At 39.4% G+C, this 20,980-nt stretch overlaps 1 protein-coding gene across 3 annotated transcripts in view; it reads left to right on the plus strand.

Annotated features, from left to right (window-relative positions):
* LOC127656303 (transcription factor HIVEP3-like) overlaps window positions 1-17,049 on the plus strand; it is an 84,364-nt gene extending 67,315 nt beyond the window's left edge. For all 3 annotated transcript variants that reach the window (XM_052144559.1, XM_052144561.1, XM_052144560.1), the window contains exons 2-7: window positions 5,546-10,143; window positions 10,282-10,427; window positions 12,812-12,987; window positions 13,271-13,372; window positions 14,268-14,881; window positions 15,314-17,049. In XM_052144559.1, the coding sequence (XP_052000519.1) occupies window positions 5,953-10,143; window positions 10,282-10,427; window positions 12,812-12,987; window positions 13,271-13,372; window positions 14,268-14,881; window positions 15,314-16,084 (6,000 nt within the window). In that variant the 5' untranslated portion in view covers window positions 5,546-5,952 and the 3' untranslated portion in view covers window positions 16,085-17,049. The remainder of the gene's footprint in view (window positions 1-5,545; window positions 10,144-10,281; window positions 10,428-12,811; window positions 12,988-13,270; window positions 13,373-14,267; window positions 14,882-15,313) is intronic.
* Window positions 17,050-20,980: the final 3,931 nt, after the last annotated feature.

Raw genomic sequence — 20,980 nt, forward strand, 5'->3', positions numbered from 1 at the left:
ATGTCCCCTTGGTTGATAAACAGAAGTGTTACACCCCCCAAATCTATCAATTGCCTTGTCAATGGCTAAAACTAATTGTCTGAGGCTAAGTGCGAATAGTGATAGATGCTATTTGCACCCCTAATTAAATGCTTGCATACAGTGTAGGGGCATCACTGCAGTTAATTTATTTAGAGTCCCACAGACATCCTACACCGACCCCTACTCCTAACCCTAACCTTACCTTACAAAAATTAACCATAGTTTTACTACAGTAATGTTGACTGACTTCGTACCATTTAAATGACCTTAGGGCCTGGTTATAAGTAATTGCAAAAAATTATGTTTTTTAAATAATGCAGTGAAATTCATACATCTTTCATTGTGACTTAAGTGTCCAAAAGTGTCAAAATACTTTTTTGGGGACACAATTGTGGCTGTCTGCCACCATTGGTCATTGAAAAAGAAAAACCCATACTGATTGATGCTAAATTTTGTGGGTTGCTTTTTGGCTCATAGTTGAACAAATGACCAGTGATTATTCCAGTGAAATTAGGTTATTTCCTGTGTTGGACCAGGACGGTAAGCAGCATGGTTTAGAGGGGTCGTGATATCTCTCCCCCCATGATCTTTACTGAGTGTTGATGTTCGTGCCAATTCAGGCAGTGTGGTGAGGTGTGCCTCTGACTCCTGCGGTGTGACATTCAGAAGGGGCCTGCTGGCAGCGTGGGCCACTTGCACCACCTCCTCCTGTATGTCTTTGATGAACATGATGATGTCCCAGCAAGGGGACACTTGAGGTCATGAGATGCTGCCACTGGCGTGTGGAGGTCAGCCTGTTTATCTACTTCCTCTTGAGGACATGCCACTACACTCAGAGAGGATGCTGGGGGACAAATTTAGACCTCCAGCTCTCCCTCCATCTGCTGTGACTAGCTGTGGGCCTATCTCCATGGGAACTGGAGCCAGGCTGCCAGGAGTACAAACTGGAAAGGGAGGCACTAACTATTATCAAGTGTTTATCCATCTTTGTCTTTTAATGTAACTAAAAAATTAAAAAAACATTCTCACAGTTTAAATGGACTTATAAGCTAAAATTATACAGAAATTGAATAGTATTTGATATACAGTGAAATTGGACTGAAGTATAGCACCATTTACTCACCCTTATATTGTTCCAAACCCATATGACTTTCTTTGTTATGTGGAACAGGTAGTATGTTAATCTAAGTCACCATTCCCTTTCATTGCATATTTTGTCCATACAATGAAAGTGAATGGTGCCTGAGGCTGTCATTCCGCCTAACATCCCCTTTTTTGTTTCACGCAAGATTGAAAGTCATGAGTTTTGAACAACATGAAGGCGAGTAAATTATAAAAGATTTTAAATTATTGGTTGAACTATCCCTTCAAAAGATATACTGTCATCAATGTGGTCAGTAATTTTGTTAGTACTGCCCGTAATTATACTACAAGCATTATACAAAATTAGCTACTTGAATCAAAATGGTTTCCTTATTTATTACAGTCCTGACAAGCTGGCATGTCACTTCTAGAGTCCATGAATCTACTCTCAAAAACCTTCTTTTGATTCTGCAGCAGAACCAATGTTCCATACCATCCGGGTCAGCTCACCTGGAAACCATTAGAAACAAGAGCCAGCCACATCAAGTGGGAAGATATTTATATAATTCTGAGGGGCAATTAGCATATGTCGAACAACGTGACATTATGTGATAAGATGTGGCATTTTGTCACTAGTACAGTGAGAGGTAGAGGGAAATGTGAGATTTCTACATGGGAGACCTAAAAAAAAAATTGTTTTTACTGCTGTCTAGAAGCTATGGTTAGGTATTCAGAGAAATGTCTGGGCGGCTTTTAAGCTGCATTGCATCTCATTGTTGTTCCAGTGTCTCACATATTCATTATTATAGACCGTTTTAGTGTAGTCTGTTACAAAAAATGGCATAATCAAAATTTAATACCACTTATTTGTCATTATGTGAAGACTCGCTGGCTAACTCAAAGGAAGAATGCTCAGAACGCGCTCCTCTCTGCTCTTCCTTCAGGTTACCGTAATTATTTGTGCACACCACTTTTCATCGTGGCAGGCTGAACCATGTATTTGTAAATCGAGGTTGCCTTGAATGGAGACACAATAACCATCGTGTTTTTAATATGCTGTGTTAAGTTGAAAATAGTTTTGAAGACCCTGTGTTTTGTTCCATACTTCCGTGCTGTGTCTAGCTGTTTGAAAGGAAGAACTTGCCTGGTGTTTTGCCCCTGTCCAGAGTGTTGAGCAGTTTCTTTGCCACGTAAAGTAAGTCGCAGTGCTTTGTGTTGGAGGTTGTTGCTGTAATCGTAACTCAAAACTAAAAATAAGGCCACTCTTTGACATGTTTGTTTATAGAAAGTCAATTTTCAAAATCAGTGAAAAATCATATCACGCATGATCATTATCGATCATCGTTTTCATCATTGATCATTGCTGTCACTTCCGAATACTTGTGCCCATTTCTAGGTAAATGAAGACAGAAATTCTCTAATAATAATCCGGAGTTATCTTGAAATGAACACTGTGTATCTTTGGCACTGCAATTTGGGGTAAGCAATACCAAAAGGTAAAGTTTTAAAATGGTGCTAACCCCCTTTCAAAATTACAGGTGTGAATTGTAGGTTAACCCAGGGTTAAAAGAGGCCGTAACCCACGGTTTCAAATAGCATTTAATGTCAATGCATCAGGGTCTGCATGTCAGTCTGATCTTTATGATACTGCCTCTCCATCCATTTATTTAAAAGAGGGGTGCCTTATTATCCCATTCTCCTTGAAACTTGCGTTGATCCTTTACCTCTCCTCTATCTGGCTTTGTTCTCCCCAAGTCTCTCTGTTTTTGATGTTACATGAGCCAAACAGAAAGAGAGGGGTAGTGCAAAATTAGTGTTCTGTTCATTCTTCAAGGTGCTGGCAGCATCATTGAAAGTTTTCTGCTGACTAAGTGACCAAAGTCAAACCTCCGACCCTAACTCTCCCTCTACTCTCCCTCTTCTTGTCTCCTCAGTCTTGTTTTCCTCCCCTCTTGCCACTGTTATTATCATGTGGTGAATGCATCAAGTATACTGTATTAGTAAAAAATATGGAAATCTTTATTATTACTATTTTTTACATTTTTTAATAATAGTCAAGACTGTAAAATAACACATATGGAAGTATGTGTATTATGTAGTGTCCAAAACTTAAACAAATCAAAGCTAAATTACTATACTGTATTAGTTTCTTCAAAGTAACAACCCTTTGCCTAGATTACAGGTCAACATACTCTGGGTACTCTCTTGACAGACTTCATGCCACCTGGGATGCTTTTGAGATAGTTCTGAATATTTCCCAATTATGCAGGGGACTTGTTGGCTGCTTTTCCTTAAATATCTGGCCCAACTTTTTAAATTAAATGTTTGTGAAGAAAATCATACATGGGCACAATTTATATTTATCTTCAAAACTAATTTAAAGCATTTAAGCATAAACCTGTAGATCTTAATAAATTGTGTATTAAATATGATCAGAACCATGCCCTTGTGGTTAATGCATCGGCTCTGACACGTTTATCCCATGCTTTAGTGAGAGATGTGAGTTTAGGTTCTCTCTGTTTCATGTTCCTATCCCATTTTCTCTGTCTCTCTTGCTAATTTCCTTTCCTATATTTACTCTATAAAATGAAAAGTAAAAAACAAGGTAAAATGCTAAATAAAACAATCTGACACCTATAATTCATTTTCTGAACATTAGTAAACTGAATTAAGTTTTGTTTTAAAAATACAAATTATACGGATATTTGGTCAATCTGAAAAAAAATATTTTTTTATTTTTGCTGTTTTTTTTTTTTGTTGTTGTTGTTTGTTGAATGCCTGCTTGAAAATGTCTTAATAGCAGGTCTCCCAGTCCAGTGTTTGCACATAGACAGCCATGAATAATTCACATAGCACTCTCCTCATCTGAAATACTCTTAATCGCCCTGTTTAAGAGCCACATCAATATCGTGTCAGAGATCATTAAGCTGTCTCGCACTGATCTTGGACATGTGAACAAAAATCCATTACAGAGTGATAACAACAATGTATCTTGCCTTGAGTCTCTTACCCCTCCACCCCTATATAAATTACTTTCCTAGTTTATATCTGTTAGTATCAGTCTGCATAGAAATTCCAATGATCAGGCACAGTTTAATTCTATATTACACAGCATGCACCATATGCTGTAATGACCCTCTGCAAATAAAAGACATTCATTATAAATTTGTGGTTCAATTCTTTCATTCGAAGTTGGCAAATATACACCTATGTCATGAATAATGATGAAGGTCTTAGTGTTGTTTTATCCTCAATAATTGCTTGTGGTTGATAAGAACCACTCTGTAACTAATGCCTACCTCTGCTCTGAGAAAGCTCATTAAATTGGTGTGTATCATTCAGCCTGCAGCAGTTGTTTGGGAAAGCAAACTCAGTAAAGAATCTGCCAAGTTATTTCAAGAGGAAAAGGACTGCTTTTCCCTTAGTGAACACCAATAAATGAAATCTCAGTTGCTGTAGTTTTCATGAACATAAGGGAAAAGAGGAAGATAAAAATTATAAATTGCAGAAAAACACCATGCACGTACAAATTACACTATGCCTAGTTTTACATGAGGGCAGTTAAATCAGGTACTTGGAACACTGAATTGTTCTCTAGAATCACTGAGAAAGCTCCCCCTCACCTTGTTGTTTTCCTTTACTCATGGAGAAACCACAGCACATTCAAAATAAACTAGAAGAGCTGCAGTTTGAGCTTAGGATCTCAACATGACACAAATGTGGCTTATTTTGCAGATTCAACTCCCTCTGGTGGATGACGATCATTGCACTTGCACATTTCTGAACACCCATGTTAATATATTTAAGGCATAAATGTTTTGTCAGACTGTGGTTTGCCATGTTCAAGTACTGTAAATGTGATATTTTAGGAATATAGTAACTTTTATCCGCAAGTGTTTGATTTGAGTGCTTGGAATTTGTCTAAATAGGTGGCCCCCAGCACTCCAAATGTCTTGACATGGTCTCTTTTATGTAAGTTACATGTAGACAAACTAGACAAAAATAATTTTTAGTTTCTACGCTATACAGTATGCCCTATTCCTTGAGAATACCCATTTCTGTTTTGGCTTTGCTGAAATGTCAACAGATTTTAAACAGCTAAAGTTTAGTGTCCAGTCTCATGTAGTGTGCATGGAACAGCCTGGAAAGAGAAAACAAAATGTGAAAAGAAGCAATTTCCTGTTTATTTACATTTATGACAATTTTAAAACCACTGAATCTGCACTAGCTTGGATCACTTTTCAGTTATCATGTTCTGCTAGTTCCAGGCTATCAGTACACAGCATTTATAAAATCTCAGAGTATTGTCTGAGTTTTGTTGTTTTCTAGGTTAGTATACATTTTGTGTTTTTAACATTGATATTTTTACTTTGAGTAGCTTGTCCAACACTGCTCATAAGTCATAACACCTGAACACTTACCTTTTTCTGTGTCTCTGCAGGCCCAGTGACCGAAGACAAGTAGGACTTGAAAACGTATTCATATGTGAGCAGAGCAAGTACCACAAAAGCATCTTGAGACATTTTTTGTCAAGCCCCATTGCCAGGCCTCAGCCCAAAAGGCACATAATGATGAATTCCAAGAAAGCCATTTGTAAAGAGGAGAGGAGACACCCAGCACACAGCCAGTACTCACGTATACGGCGGCTGCACATAGACACTGTTTAATTATGCCTTTTTCAGACATCATATGGTATCTGTACATTTATTATGGCATAATGCAATTATCCCCCTAAAGTGCAAGTAAAGACTATTACCTATCCAAGAAGTATTGATGCAGTGATGTTAATCGGATTTGTGCTCACAGAAGCATTCCCATTGCGTCTGTGAGGCCTCCTCCCCGCATTCTATGGAGGCAGAGGAAAGCTGGTCGGCTGATGGGAAGCGGTCTGGTGGGCAACAGGAGCCATTTTCTGAGACTTTGTTAGGGGCACAGCTGCCTCAGTTACAGCAACAAGTTACCTCGCAATCTGTTGATGGATCACTTGGCCGACTTCAACACAGGCAGCCAAAACGCTCCAAAATGCTCCAAAGGCAAAAGCAGCAGCAACAGTCACAGGCTAGTGTGGCATCTTGCCAGCTTTCAGATATACCTGGTCCTTCAAGAGACAACTGTTCTGCCCTAGGCGATCCATCTCCCCAAGTTCATAATGTTCAGCAAACTCTATCTCTGCCAAATCTGGAAGTACAAGAAGGCCCCCCTTGTAGGAAAGAACGCAAACCCCCAAAACCAGGGAAATATGTGTGCACTTACTGTGGCCGTCCTTGTGCAAAGCCCAGCGTCCTTCAAAAACACATCCGATCCCACACAGGAGAGAGACCCTATCCTTGTGCCCCATGTGGCTTCTCCTTCAAGACCAAAAGCAACCTGTACAAACACCGCAAATCCCATGCACATCGAATAAAAGCAGGCATGGCCTCAAGTCGTGAAGAACCAAGTTTTAGTGGGCCTGAGGGCGGAGCCTTGGGAGATGAACAAGAAGACGTTACAGAAGGAGAGAGTACTGGTTCTGAGGATGAGACTGGGCAACACCAACCATCTACCTCACAGGGCAGGCCAACTCTGAAGAAAAGTTGTAAGGTTGAATTGTCATTTACAGAGGAGGGTCCCCAAACTGAGGATTCACATGCAGTCAAGCAGAGGTTAGCAATGAGGCTAAGTGAGAGAAAGCGAGCTCCCAGTACTTCTTCAGATGAAACCCGATCCTCATTGGGACCTGGCAGTAAGGGCAGTACAGAATCTGGCTATTTTTCCCGTTCTGGGAGTGCAGAGCTCTCCCAAGTGAGCCCGCCAAATGCTAGTGCTAAAACTTATGCTGAGATCATTCTAGGAAAGTATGGACGACTAGGACAGCAGCAAAGGATACCACATCAACAACTGCAATTATCTTCTTCAGGTCAACAGGAAAAATCAGTCCCTTTCACTGTTCCTAAGACACAAGTCATTGAGCATATAACCAAACTAATTACTATCAATGAAGCTGTGGTGGATACAAGTGAAATAGATAGTGTCAAACCAAGACGTTCATCACTCTCCAGAAGAAGTAGCATTGAGTCTGTCAAGTTCTCTTCACCCAAAGAACCCTGTGTTTTTGAACCAAAGGGAGATCTCCCAGGCTTTTGTGGCTCTGCTGTTTATCAAATTCCTGGTAATTTTTCAAGTGAATTGCCAGCCTCATACTTAGCTGATAGAGACAAATTAGCTAGTCAGTGCTCCAGTTCTGTTCTCTGTAGAAGTCAATCAGTGCCATCCTCTGCTAACACATCAGATACACCTTCACCCAGCTTTCGTCTCAGTCAATCTTTTGATGAGCAGCAAGCCATAGCAGCCGAAATGAGGATTGGCCCCCACCAACGAATGTTACGACGTCAACCTGCTATTGAGGTGCCAGCTGGAGTGGACATCATTATAGAGGATTCAGGCCCTTCTTCCAGATTAAAAGAGTCAGATCCTAGAAAGAAGCAAGAAAAGGAACTACACCTTCATGAGTATGAAATGAGTGGGACTCGCTTGAAGAAGCAGGACACTTATGCAGCACACAAATTTGCATGTATGAATAAAACTCAACTGGGTTCTCAGAGTGAGGATGGCAGTGTTTTCATTGAGACGCAGCCACAAATTATGAGCTACAAGTTTAAAGCCATGGCCATGGCTGTGCGCAAGAGGAAAAAAAAAGAGGAAAGTCTTGAGGAAGACCCTCCCAGTCCAGGCCCAACAGCCATCTCCTTTAGCGCCCAGCTCCCATTAACGCTAGGCAACACTGATAATCAGGGCACACCTGCCCTTTCACAGAGCGAGACCGAAAGGAGGGGTCCCTGGAAAGAAATTTCAGTTATCCAGCATACCAGATCCTTTGAAAAACAGGAAAGCATCTCTATGGCAAATCAGGAAACGAAGCTGGAACAAGAGCCATCACAGGAGCCAAAACCAACCTCCACATCCAGGTTAATCCGTCAACCCAAAATTCAAGTGCCCGAAATCTTGGTCACGGAAGAGCCAGATACTGAGATGGTCTCACCTCCAGTGAGCACATGTACCTCCAAAGAACCCGAGAAGGTGGAGGAATTCCAATGGCCTCAGCGCAGCCAAAGTCTGGCTCAGCTCCCTGCAGAGAAGCTACCACCAAAGAAGAAGCGTCTCCGTTTGGCTGAGGCAACCCAGTCATCAGGAGAATCTGGCTTTGAGTCAGTATCCTTGCCACACAGCCCGAGCCAAGAGAGCAATGTTTCCCATGCCTCTAGTCGTTCTGCATCCTTTGAGGAACCAGGAAGGCCAGACTCAGAGATGCAGAGTGGTACCTGGAGCTCCCAAAGTTCTCACATGCTGACTGTTCCATCAAGTCACCATCAACACCATCATTCTCACAAGGAGATGCGCCGTTCCACTTCTGAACAGGCACCTGCGAGTCCTCCACACCCTGCAAATGTTGAAGAAATAAGAAGTAAATCTTTTGACTATGGATGCCTCTCTCTAGAGCGCACCTCTGCTACTTGGAAGGAGAGGAGGAAATGTCTCTTGGTGAAGCATGCAACACTTGGTGAACCTGATCAGGAGGAGCCATCTGCTACACCACTTGCCAAACCTGGCATCTCAGCTGTATGCCAGTCCTACCCTGGTTGTCCTCCGCCTACAATCAGAGAGTACAGAATGGGAGGCAGGATATCTAGGATTAGCTCTGACCATATAGGGAAGACCTTACAGCTTTTCCAATCCCCTCTTTCTATCCCACCATCATTTTTCCCCCTACAACAAGCAAGCCCTAATTTTTGCTCCCCAAGTCAGCTCACTAGATTCTTCCCAGTCACTACTGCAATATCTGGTATCCTTTCAACCCAGATGTTTCATCAAGCCTTTATTCACAGTGAGCCACCACTGCTGCATCCAAGACCGCTTGATTTTGTAGAACGACTAGCACGACCCCTTCAGCCACTCTCCGCTTTATTACCTCTACAATCAAGTGATGTTAATCAAACAGTTTGTTTTCCAATGCCAGGTGGTCTGACTATTCAGGTCCCCTCAGGGCCTCTTTTCGGGGAGCCTAGGCCAACACCTTGCTCCTTGCATAGTCCAGGTCATTCACAACAGCATCTAGTCTTTCCCCACAATCCTCTTCCCATTATTGCTCCGTGTCTTGAACAGCTTACCCCAGTGGTCTCTCTTGTAGTGCCTGTGCGTTTACAGACTCACATTCCTACCTATGCTAGTGCCATGTATACAACCATCTCCCAGATTTTAGCCACAACACAACAGCCAATCTGCTGCACAGCTATGGTCATCATGGAAAAGCTGGAGGAAGACAGGCTTCAGAGATCTTACCTCAGGCTGCCCTCCCCTAGTTCCAAGAGCTATATTCCCTTACCACTGCCTTTGGAACATGGAGCAGGAACTTCATCTGATGACAGCTGTTGGCAGCTTGGTGCTGGTGGAAGTAAGCGAATGCTATCACCTGCAGGTAGTCTAGAACTCAGTTTAGAGGCCCAGCGGCATCAAAAACGGGTTAAAGAGGAGGAGGAAAAATTAGAGGATAATAAGGAAGATGAAGATAACAAATGTGATGAGAAATCTCAGGAGGAGGACCAGGGTAAAAATAAGCTAATAGTGGAGACATTTGGGAGGGAAAAAGATGCAAGAGAAGTAATAGAAACTGACAAGTTAAGCAGACAGCCCAAAACTGAGCCCTTAAAGCAGGAGGAAATGAAAGAGGTGGGACACAGGTGTGTTTCAAGGGTAACAAGTCCAGAGAGGACCATGGACCCCTCATACCCCACTTTACATACCACAACATCAGTCAGCTGGTGCTATCTGAACTACACCAAGCCCAACCCATCTACACACAGTGATGTACACACCTCCGTCTATTCCTCGTGGAGTGTTAGTATGCATAATCCAAATCTGCCTGGATTGTCCACAAAGATTTTACTGTCTCTGTTGCATTCCAAGCAGAAACATAGTGCTGAGACATACACTATGGCTACAGCACCATCACCAAACACTGACCAACTGGTTCCTACAGGGAGCAAGAAGGCCAGCACCTCAGAGGTAAACATCACTGTAATTTCCCCATTTCTGTCCTATGGAAATAAGTCCAACATAAAGGTATATTGAAATCTTGCTTAGAAGTAATATTTGTAGTTCTACTGCGGTGTTGGTTAATTAACCTGTCTCTTTGGAGTGTAGGTACATGCCTCCCCACCCAACACACCCATCAAAGTAAAGCATGAACAACCAACTGAAAGAGCGGAAAAATATAAAAGTTCTGCTGATGACATGCCTGCCACCTCAGCGGCAAGTGAGGTGGCACGTGTTTGCATTTTTGAGGGCGGGTGAGTAAAGAACAGTAAATTGCTACTCGTCCCTGTATGGGTCATTACAGTTATGCGAAACATTTTCATGTCTCCATCATATATTACTTAATACATTGGATAAAATATTTAACAAATTTTCCAAAATTTTTAAATATTCATATTGGTTTCCTTTGGTAATCTATAACAGTTTAAGCACCTGAGCTTGATCAGAGCCTAATTCTGAAAGTTTTGTATACCCTTTATAGAAATAATTCCTTAAATTGCATCACAGGCATATACATTTTTTTAAAGTTACAGAGATAAAAAGGTACTGCATAACAGGAATGACCTATATACATAAGTGTATTGTCCAAAGCATAAGTCTATAGTATTTTATTATACACAGTACTGTGCAAAATTTTTAGGCACTTGTGAAAAATATTGCATAGTGAGGATGTCTTCAAATATAATTACATAAATAGTTTTCATTTATCACTTAATGTCATACAAAGTCCAGTAAACATAAAATAGCTAAATCAGGATTCAGTGTGATCACCGTTGCTTTTAAAACAGCACCAATTCTCCTAGGTACACCTGGACACAGTTTTTCTTGGTAGTTGGCAGATAGGATGTTCCAAGCTTCTTGGAGCATACACCACAGTTCTATCTGTTGCAGGGCTCCCTGTTCTTTTATTCTAATCTTTTCTATTTGCAAAAGTAATGTGTGTGTGTGTGTATATATATATATATATATATATATATATATATATATATATATATATATATATATATATATATATATATACACACACATATATCACAGTTTGCAGTCACATTAAAGAGTCCTAATAGAGCATTTTATGCATAATTTTCCCTGCCACTAAAGTGTTTTTTTAAGTGTTAAGCAGAGCACAGTTGCTATTCAAAGTGAGAAGATGTTTGGAAATTGCTATATGAATGACAAAGATATGGTGGTATAGGTGAGGGTCCAAACCATTGGGGACATTTTTATCATGCTTTGTTCATTTGTCTGCTAAATTCGTGCCTACTCAAAGGCATGATTTTGGATGGAGTGTAGAGAGAGAGCTGATAACTTGAAAACAACAGCTCTGCAGATTTAATTTTGAAAGACTAATGCTTATCAGTGTTGTGCCAACAACATCTCTGCATTGAGTAGTTGAAGAGTATGAAAACATGGTTTTAACTTCAATTGACTGACTGGAATAACCATTGAAATATTAGCTCCACATATCATTGCAGTGAGATTTGATGTACATTTTTTAGGGATACTAATTGTAACTGTTTTTGTGCCCACACATGTAATACATCATTTGAATACCATTTTTGGTTTAAAAAGAGAAAAATCAATAGACAGCTGATAGATGGATAAATGTATAAAAAATAGAAAAGATAGGCAAGCTGACCTGTAAACATCAAAAGCTTTGGATTCATTAGCTGAGTCTCTTGTATTCATCTGCTTATGCAGGGCTCTCAGTGTGGTTGAGTGCTTAAACTGCAACAACAACTCACAGCCTTCATTTTTATCCATGCTTCCTTTGTCTCTTGCTACATTTATTTCACTCGTATGGTTCTTCCGCCTCGCACGCCCACGCATTTTCTTATCACATCAGTCTCTTTGCTCTCTCTCTCTCTTTTGCCTCTGAGGAATAATGTATTCTACATATAAGGGTATACTGTAGATAGGCATAATTAATCAACTAATGACTTTTTTATTAATGATTAAAGAATTGTTTATGTATTTGTTTTATCGCAAAACTTGAGTTGGACTAATGAAATTCCTCTATCTGCTGATACCTTTTTTTAAATAGTTGACATGAGTGTTTTTATATTAAAATACTTGATGTCATTCTGATTGCATTTGCAATGTTCTAAATAAAGGACCGGCCTTGCAGAGTGCAGTGTACTTGGTTCTTTGCCTAGAAACAGATGTTTAGCAAGACTTTTTTTTTTTTTCAAACTCCCCACCCCATCCTGTTTTACACTTTTTATGAAAGTCTAGAAATAGCTTTCAAAATGCATATGCTCTCTACCCAAGCACATCCCACCCTGCTGCTATTAGGCTTAGCTGCCATATAAAACAGATGAGGATTCATACTCTAGCAGTCAATAATACAATTATACATTGATATATTCTCTTCGTCTGCAGGACTCACTGCAGTGCCTCATAAGCCTGTAAAAAAAGTATCATCCATTCAGTTTTTTAACCACTAAACCACATTCAAGCTTTTTTTATTATTGCAAAATGTTTCATTATATACTGTAGTATATTTCAAGCATATTTGCATCAAGTATATAAATATTAAACATGCAAGTATAAAACCTTATAAATAATTTATGTTTTGTTTATTACCCTCTCTCTTTGTATGTCTTTCTCCCTGTCTGTCTCTCTCCAACCTGAGCAGGTATAAGTCAAATGAAGAGTATATTTATGTGCGTGGTAGGGGAAGAGGGAAATACGTGTGTGGGGAGTGTGGGATTCGCTGCAAGAAACCAAGCATGCTAAAAAAGCACATTCGCACTCATACAGATGTTCGTCCCTACGTCTGTAAGCATTGTAACTTCGCCTTCAAAACCAAAGGTAATCACATATCTCTTTCAAACTCATCCCATTTACTATTGCAGCTATCTTCTCTATGGATCATAAGCCTAAAGGGGCATTCATACATACAGCTCTTAATTGGATGTTGTTTCACGTTACTGCTTGTTTGCATAAAAGTGAACTTGTTCACTTATTATTTTTGGTCGCTATCACACATGCTGCCGGAAATGCACAACTCTCTTTGATAATAAATGACTTTTGGTTGTTATGTTCTTCTGTATGCCCAACTTTGAGGATGTACTGTATATCTGTTTCCTCAAAGGGAACCTTACCAAACACATGAAGTCCAAGGCCCACGGTAAGAAATGCCTGGAGATGGGTGTGTCCGAATCATCTGTGGATGAGCTGGAGATGGCGGAAACAGGTAGGGTCTCAGAGAAGAGGTGAAATGTATGTGTACCTGTATATGTTTTTGTAAAATATAAATATGCATAATGATGTCTATATTTATGTGTAAATATTTCGCACATACTGGTCTTTTGAAGCATCTCTGAATTTGGGTGTGGTTTACTGAGCTACATATACAGAGTTTGGTGCTACATGTAGCAAATTTAAGTATTTAGTTTGTTGTTCAGTGGTTCAAATTAATTGTTATTAATAACAAACCCTTAAAACACTTTCTCTTTGGACAAAACACTCCAAAACTTGTTCTCTTTTTATGTCTTTCCAACCTGAGCTGGTATAAGTCAAATGAAGAGTATGTTTTAGATCTTTTGCAGTTATGTTTTTTCTGTTCATTGGTGCCAAAGCAGTGTCAAGTCTACCATGCAGTGTGCTTTCAGGCTTAAAAGTTGAAAGGGACCATTGAACATAGTTTGACATATAGAGAATCAAGACTGTGACCTTCAGTTTCCTGCATTTATCGTGTTTATATATATATATATATATATATATATATATATATATATATATATATAGCCAGAACTGAAAATTTAACTGCCTTTCTCATTGTCTATCTCACTATCTCTGTCTCTTTCTCTGTTTCTACATTTCTCATCCTCAGAGCACTTAAGAGCTCCAAGGACATCTCATTCAGCCACATTTCATTCACTAGATTTTACATGTAGCTGATGAATGAAGCACAGCCCAATTAAAAACAGCATAAACACTTTGTATTTAGATGCTATATAGAGCCTTCCAAGGGAATAATGTATGTGCAGAATATATATCAGTTGATTTTGGTTTGGATTTGCATCAATTTGTTTGTAATTTTAGCTCCTTTGTTAGATGATGAATGCATATCCATTTCTGTTGAACAGGGGGCACCGATGAGCTAGTGTGTGAATCAGAAGACCAGGAGAAGCATCGGTTCTCTGATCCTGAAGACTCTGAAGAGGATGATGATGATGATGATGATGATGAAGAAGAGGACTTCTCCAATGATGAACCATCCTCAGCCTGTTCCACTGACACTCGGCAGTCCACAGATGACCTATCTGAAAGTGGGCAAGGTTCACAGATGGACCCGTGTGATCTGAGAACAAAAGAGGAATACTCTTCACCTCGCAGGCCTTGGCCTGTACAAGCTGCATCTCCAAGCAGTAAGAGAGCTTCGTTCTCTCGCAAGGGCTGGGATGTTTCGCCAAGGGCCTTCTCTCGAAGCAGTGAGGGTTCACCTTTAAGAAGTCTATCTCCCAGGCTTGACTTGAACTCACCAAGTCATCATCTCTCCCCCTCACCAGAGAGGGGCCTGTCACCCATCAGGGCCCTCTCCCCACTCAGGCCGCTTTCACCCCTGAGGCCTGTTTCCCCTGCCCAGTATAGGAGCACCAGAGCTCTCTCTTCTCCTACGCCATGTAAGTCACATCGACCACACAGCTCTCCTGCAGGGCTTTATTTGGAGCATTGCACTCCAGCAACAGAGGGTCAACAGGTGGGTTTCACTGACATTATATCAGTACTTAGGCACACAGATCTGATTTGGTTTTCAAATACAATCTTAAGGACTGACTGTTCACACTGTGGGTATATCAATATATGTGGAAAATTAGGTGGTACAGTTAGCTATGTAAGGAAAGTTAGATGATATAGTTGATAGACAATATCATGACATACATGTTGCTTCCCATATGGCAAAAAACTACTTGAAATCTGATCTGAACATTAAGACAAATAATTTAATTAGATTTCAAACCACGAATTTGGTGTATGTGGTTAGGATGGGGTTTGTAAACTTTTTTTTTGTCATGGGTAAGGTCTACTGTTCAGACTACAAAAAAATAAACATATTTAAGTCAGATAGTCTTGCCTGCACAAAGCCTTAGGTCCTACAAGTTTTAGTCCAATACCATGTCTCCCCTTACAGAACAAACCTGGTACTCAACAAACTCCATTGGAGCGTATGCCCCCGGATCCTTGCCTGCTTTCCCCATCCTTCAGCTTCTCCCCTAATGAGCCTTTCTCTCACACCCCTGTTACACCACGGACAGTGGACCGCATGTTTAGCCACCTTCCTTTGCACTCCCAGGATCAAGCCCGCATGCTATATCACATGATTCCTATAGGGGGCATACAAATGGTGCAACTCAGACCCAGAGCTCGGCCCAAACTGGAACGACAGTCATCCTCTACCACCTCTCCCAAAGACGACTCCCATTTCTCTCTTGCGAGGAGGGATTTCCCATGGATATCGCTCCCGGAAACAAGTCCGCAAAGAACTCTGGTGGACAGCAGGTCGCAAAGCCAAGATGAAGGAGCAAGCCAGTCTGACCTGTCTTGTCCTAGTACAAGCGCAACATTAGCCAAACCTCCCCCTCTGTGGAAGGGTATAGTGGAGCAACAGACTGCAAAAGTCAGAAAGCAATATGGAGCCTCTAGCTCTGCCACTAAGAGTCGCACCTTCGGTCACGAAACACCTAGAAAGGATGCAGCAGAAAGCGATAAAGGAGCTGAGAGGATAATTACGGTTTCACAGGGGGAAGGAGCAATTTCCTCACATGAATCTAGACCGCAAAATGAGACAGAAAAGCCTATAGTGGCGCCACTCAGGGGACGTGAATCTTCTTCAGAAGGAAGTTCAGGACCGCAATCTGGCAGTGCTCCTCAGAGCCACGAAGGTGATCCAGACAGCACTTAAAAGCCTCTTGTGCACAATGGTGAAATGCTTTCTACTTCTAATACTACTATTTGTTTTCTTTTGTTTTGTAATGCGCTTATTTTTTATATTAAAATTTTCAATACTTTTGGTAACTTGGTAAATGTATGTTCTGCAATATTCAAGATTGTAATATGATGCACTTTTTTCTTGGAAAAAACAAAACAATATTTATGTAAATCAATTACATCTGTCCCTCCTGTTTCTTTATTGACATTGCAATCTTAATATATATATATTTGAATACGTGTATGTGCAAAAATTCTTGCCATAAAAAACATTAAGTATGGGTATGAATACATTTCTAAATGACCAAGGTGAAGACTTATATCAAGAGTAATTCCAATATTTTGTCTCTCGTCCAGTATTGCGCAACTTATAGTGATGTGTGCCTTTTTCTGTCCAAATTTACTGCTTGAAGTGTCAACAAAGATGAAAGGCTGTGAATTCTTTTTATGAATAAATTTTTTTTTGTGTGTTTCAAATGAGCTGGTGTTTGCAGAATCGGAAGGCGATTACGCTTTAGGATTTTCTTTGTACGTCAGGGTAAATGAGACAGGCGTTGGCGTTGAAAATAGATGAGATGAATGCTTGGCATAGAGCCTTGCATGGACATTGCACTGAAGTCATGTTTCTTTTTTATAATAAAAGTGAAATTATTAGATAAATTGCCTCTGTACAGATAGAAAGTCTATGGTCGATATTTATTGATAATGAAAATATGAAAATGCTTATGTTTTGTTTACTTTGGTTTTCAAAGGGGTTTCTGTTGTCATTTTTTTATTCTTTACATTATTTGTTAATAGTTACTTTTTTAGTTATCATCTCAAGACTTGAAAAAAAGAAACTGGACAGGCACTCGGTGAAGTCAGTCAAGGTCTGGATGATTCAAGTGCCCTCCCAAATTTGTCACAGTAATGTATAATTTCTGAACCAATAAAGGTATACCAGGAATTACTAAACTTGCTTATGATTGATGTCTACTGATTTATGACCAGCAGGTGGTGCAGTTTACTCATTTACACAATCTCTCTCTCTCTCTCTCTCTCTCTCTCTCTCTCTCTCTCTCTCTCTCTCTCTCTCACATGATTGTGTTTACATACAATATGGCCAAAGCATTTATACACAAAACAGATAATTACAAGACAAAAGAATAGTAATAAAACAGTTAAAAATACAATTAATATAAGGTGCCAGGTAATGAATAAAATAAAATTTAAATTATAATTACAATAAACACTATACAATATAAAATGAAATGAGCATTGAACAAGACATAATGAACAATAAAAAAAAAATACTTTGAACAAAGTACATTAAGGCAGTAATCGGTTTCTGAGAGTGTGCACTTAAAAAAGTGTCCTCCCCCAATAACACCTGCATTTGATCTGTTTCTGCTGAAATGGAAAACTGTGGCATTATGTTTGAGAGTTTGTCGATGTATTTCTTTCTCACCTCTCTCACAGACAGTGAAGGACAAAGTGTGTCTCTGTCTTAACCTCACCGGTGTCACAGTGAGCACAGGCTCGTTCTTCCTTTGAAAGACATGTTTGTCTCACTTTTTCTATGGCCAGACTGTGATCACTGAGCCTGTATTTGGTGAGGATCCATCTCTGTTTTGGATCTTTTACAGTGTGGAGATAGTCTGCCAGATTATATTTTCTGTTTAGGGTCCGATAACATTCAAATCTGGTTTTTACTTTCCTTTTCCCAGTGGTCCAAATATAATTTTTTGCTTCTTTTTGATTAGGTTTATTCTGATTTGGTTTTGTTCAGCAGTGCTGGTCTGAAACTGGTGTTTGTTAGTTGTTAGTGGGTTTGTGAGTTTCAGAGCCAGCTAACAAAGGGGACTTGTTTTAGGCTTCAACTCTTGGGTTTTAAGGGCTTCATGTTGTACTGTGTTAGGGGACTTGAATTAAAGTGTGTCCAAAATTTGAGTGATCGTTTTCAATATGTATAATAAGGGGATATCTGCGTAGTTTGGCCAGTATGCATTAGTAGGTGTTCTTCTCTGAACTCTTAGTATGTTTCTACAGAATTCTGCATGCAGGGATTCTATGGGGCGTTTGTCCCATCTCGAGTAATGTGCCAGATAGAGTGGACCCCAAACCTCACATCCATACAGAGCAATAGGCATAATAATACTGTCAAATATTTTACACTAAATTGTTACAGGAATGTGCATTTTGGTAAATTTTCCCTAATACATAATGCTCTTCTAGCTTTCTCTTTAAGTGCATTCACTGCCAGACCAAAACCCCCTGAAGCACTGATTTTTATGTTGAGGTTGTCATAGTGCAGGATGTGTTCTGTTGCAGTGTTCTCCAGAGTGGATGTGTATCTGTTTCCTGTAATCTGGCTTTTTTCTGGAAGATCATAATTTTTTTTTTTTTAAATTGACTGTCAAGGCCCAGTTCTGACAGTAGTTCTTCAGCAGGTCCAGGTGCTGCTGTAGTCCTTGTGCAGTAGCTGACAGCAGCACCAGATCATCTGCATAGAGATTAAATCTAACTTCAAAATTATTTCTCTCTCTCTCTCTCTCTCTCTCTCTCTCTCTCTCTCTCTCTCTCATATTTTCACTCTTGTTCTCATTTTCTAGCTCTCAGTCAAGGACCTGAGCAGGTGGATTTGTGTGGGAGGCAATCATGGCCTGTTCCAAACCCTTTTATAGTTTTCCAGAGAAAAAGACAGCAGACTGAATTATCTGGTTTCCGCAAGAATAGATATTCCCATACGTTAAACATTTTATGTTTGAAACATTGCAGATCATCTATTAACTTACTAAACACAGTTCATCCAATGCAATTTCACAAGTTTCTCTTTATAACCCATTGTTTTCAAGACTTTTCAATCTCAGCAATGAAACTTTTTTTTTATGTGAGTATTTTAATGGATTAACATATGTATAATTTCACAACTTTGCATAACAATGACAGACATATTCATTGTGGAGCATGTTGCACAGACCTTGAAGCCTCTCTCGAAACACATTTCAACTAATGCTTTGTGATAACTAATGCTTTTATGTACAAAGATGTATCATTGACGTGGACTTTTAACACTTTAGGCTCTCAAAGAGTACAACCAGCCTATTTTTTTTTACACACAGACAAAAATATAGCATATAATTTCTAAGTATACTGTACAGTATGTCTTTGACAATTGTGTTTGTGTTGCTTATGACACATTTTTGCTTATAACAAAATTGGGGGGGGGGGGCATAAAATATCACATACCACTACTTAGAGGAGGTGATTATCTTTCAAATGAGCCAACATGCATTGTAATTGGATGCAGATGTTACATATAGCCACCAGGAGATGGCAACTGTTGATTGCTTTGTCGTTTCGACAAAACTTTTCTTCGATATAGTTGACATGATTGGGAACAAAACAAAGTTTTGTGGAGACACCTTACTTACACTAAGAGATATATAATGTAAAATCATAGAAATAAGAAAAAAAGCAATTTTTTGTGTTATTTTCAGCAGTTTCTTAGGCTGAGAGTCTCAGAATGTATCATAATCTATATCATTAAAGAAATGTAAAAGTTTATTTTAATATGATACCAAACACTTGACACTACTTTTTTGTTGTTGTTGTTGAGTTTCAAGCCTTTCATTTTGGGTATGCCACTGAAACAGGAAATCTTAAAATCACCTTCAGAGCTTAAAGGGTTAAAGACTATGTCCAATGTTTAATGTTAAGTATTAATAAATACAAAAATGCATTCACAATGTGAGAAGGGTAAAATTGTGAAGTTTGCAACAATTTTTTTTTTTATTCATTTCGATCTATAAAATGGATTTACAATTAAGGGATGACAATTTATCAGTGTAGTCTTGCCCTAAAATATATACAATCAATGCCAATCAAAAGAAAACCATCAATATATTAATTATTTAAATTACATTCAGTAATTCTGCTTTATAATCAGGCCTGCCTCCAGCGCAATAGGACCCGCCGGGTGGGCCGAACAGTTGGATGGGTGGGTGTAGGTGCAGTTCTCAAGGTGGGCCAAGTTCATGATTGGGTGGGTCAGGCCTGTATACTGCCCTGTATACTGTGAATCTTATGCTCATAAACACTGTTTCTTACCTGTTCAAAATATACCTGTTTAAATTAAAAATGTGGTGCCAATTTTATAGCTTGAAAGTTTTTATAGACAACTGATTATTGACTTGCCTTAAGGCCAGTTATATACAAAACAGGAAAAATATTATGTGAAATATCATTGTCATTCTCATGCCATAGGCTAAGGTTTTAGATAGCATAATCCATGGCAATGCACAGGATAAATAGGTTAAGTGATTATGATTTAAGTGCAGTTAATGCCATCTTTGTTTTTCCTTATCACATTAATGTCTCTTGAATACAATCCTGTCCAAAATTAACCTTTTTTTTTATTTACAGTCTCTGTTTAAGCAGCAATGTCACATGACATTGGGAGTTGTCCTTACACAACACTGGAAGATATATACCATAAATCTATACAGGTGTGTTTCTGGGGGTTGTGGTCACTGGGTCCCAGATTCTGCAGGATAAAGGTTTGATAATGATTGATAACATGCACCTCCTTCATATAAAGAGAGGCAGGAATAGTCCCATTAAAATTCATTAGAAAAGAATCTAATGGGTAACACATTTTTGAAGCTCCAATAGCACATACATTTTTTCAAAATTATTTTTGCGTGCTTTCCTGGTGAAATAAACACTAGAGGCGCTACAAAAACAAAGACTTTCTAAACATTTTCACTAAAGTGCATGACTTAAACTGACATTTTAAATGTTTTTTTTAACATAATCAACAACATTTACATGCTTATTCGTGTGTGTTAAGTTGTGTGGAAAGTCAATAGATGGAGCATCACACTTGTAA

The sequence above is a fragment of the Xyrauchen texanus genome, chromosome 15 (genome assembly GCF_025860055.1).
Source record: "Xyrauchen texanus isolate HMW12.3.18 chromosome 15, RBS_HiC_50CHRs, whole genome shotgun sequence".
NCBI classification, from domain to species: Eukaryota; Metazoa; Chordata; class Actinopteri; order Cypriniformes; family Catostomidae; genus Xyrauchen; species Xyrauchen texanus.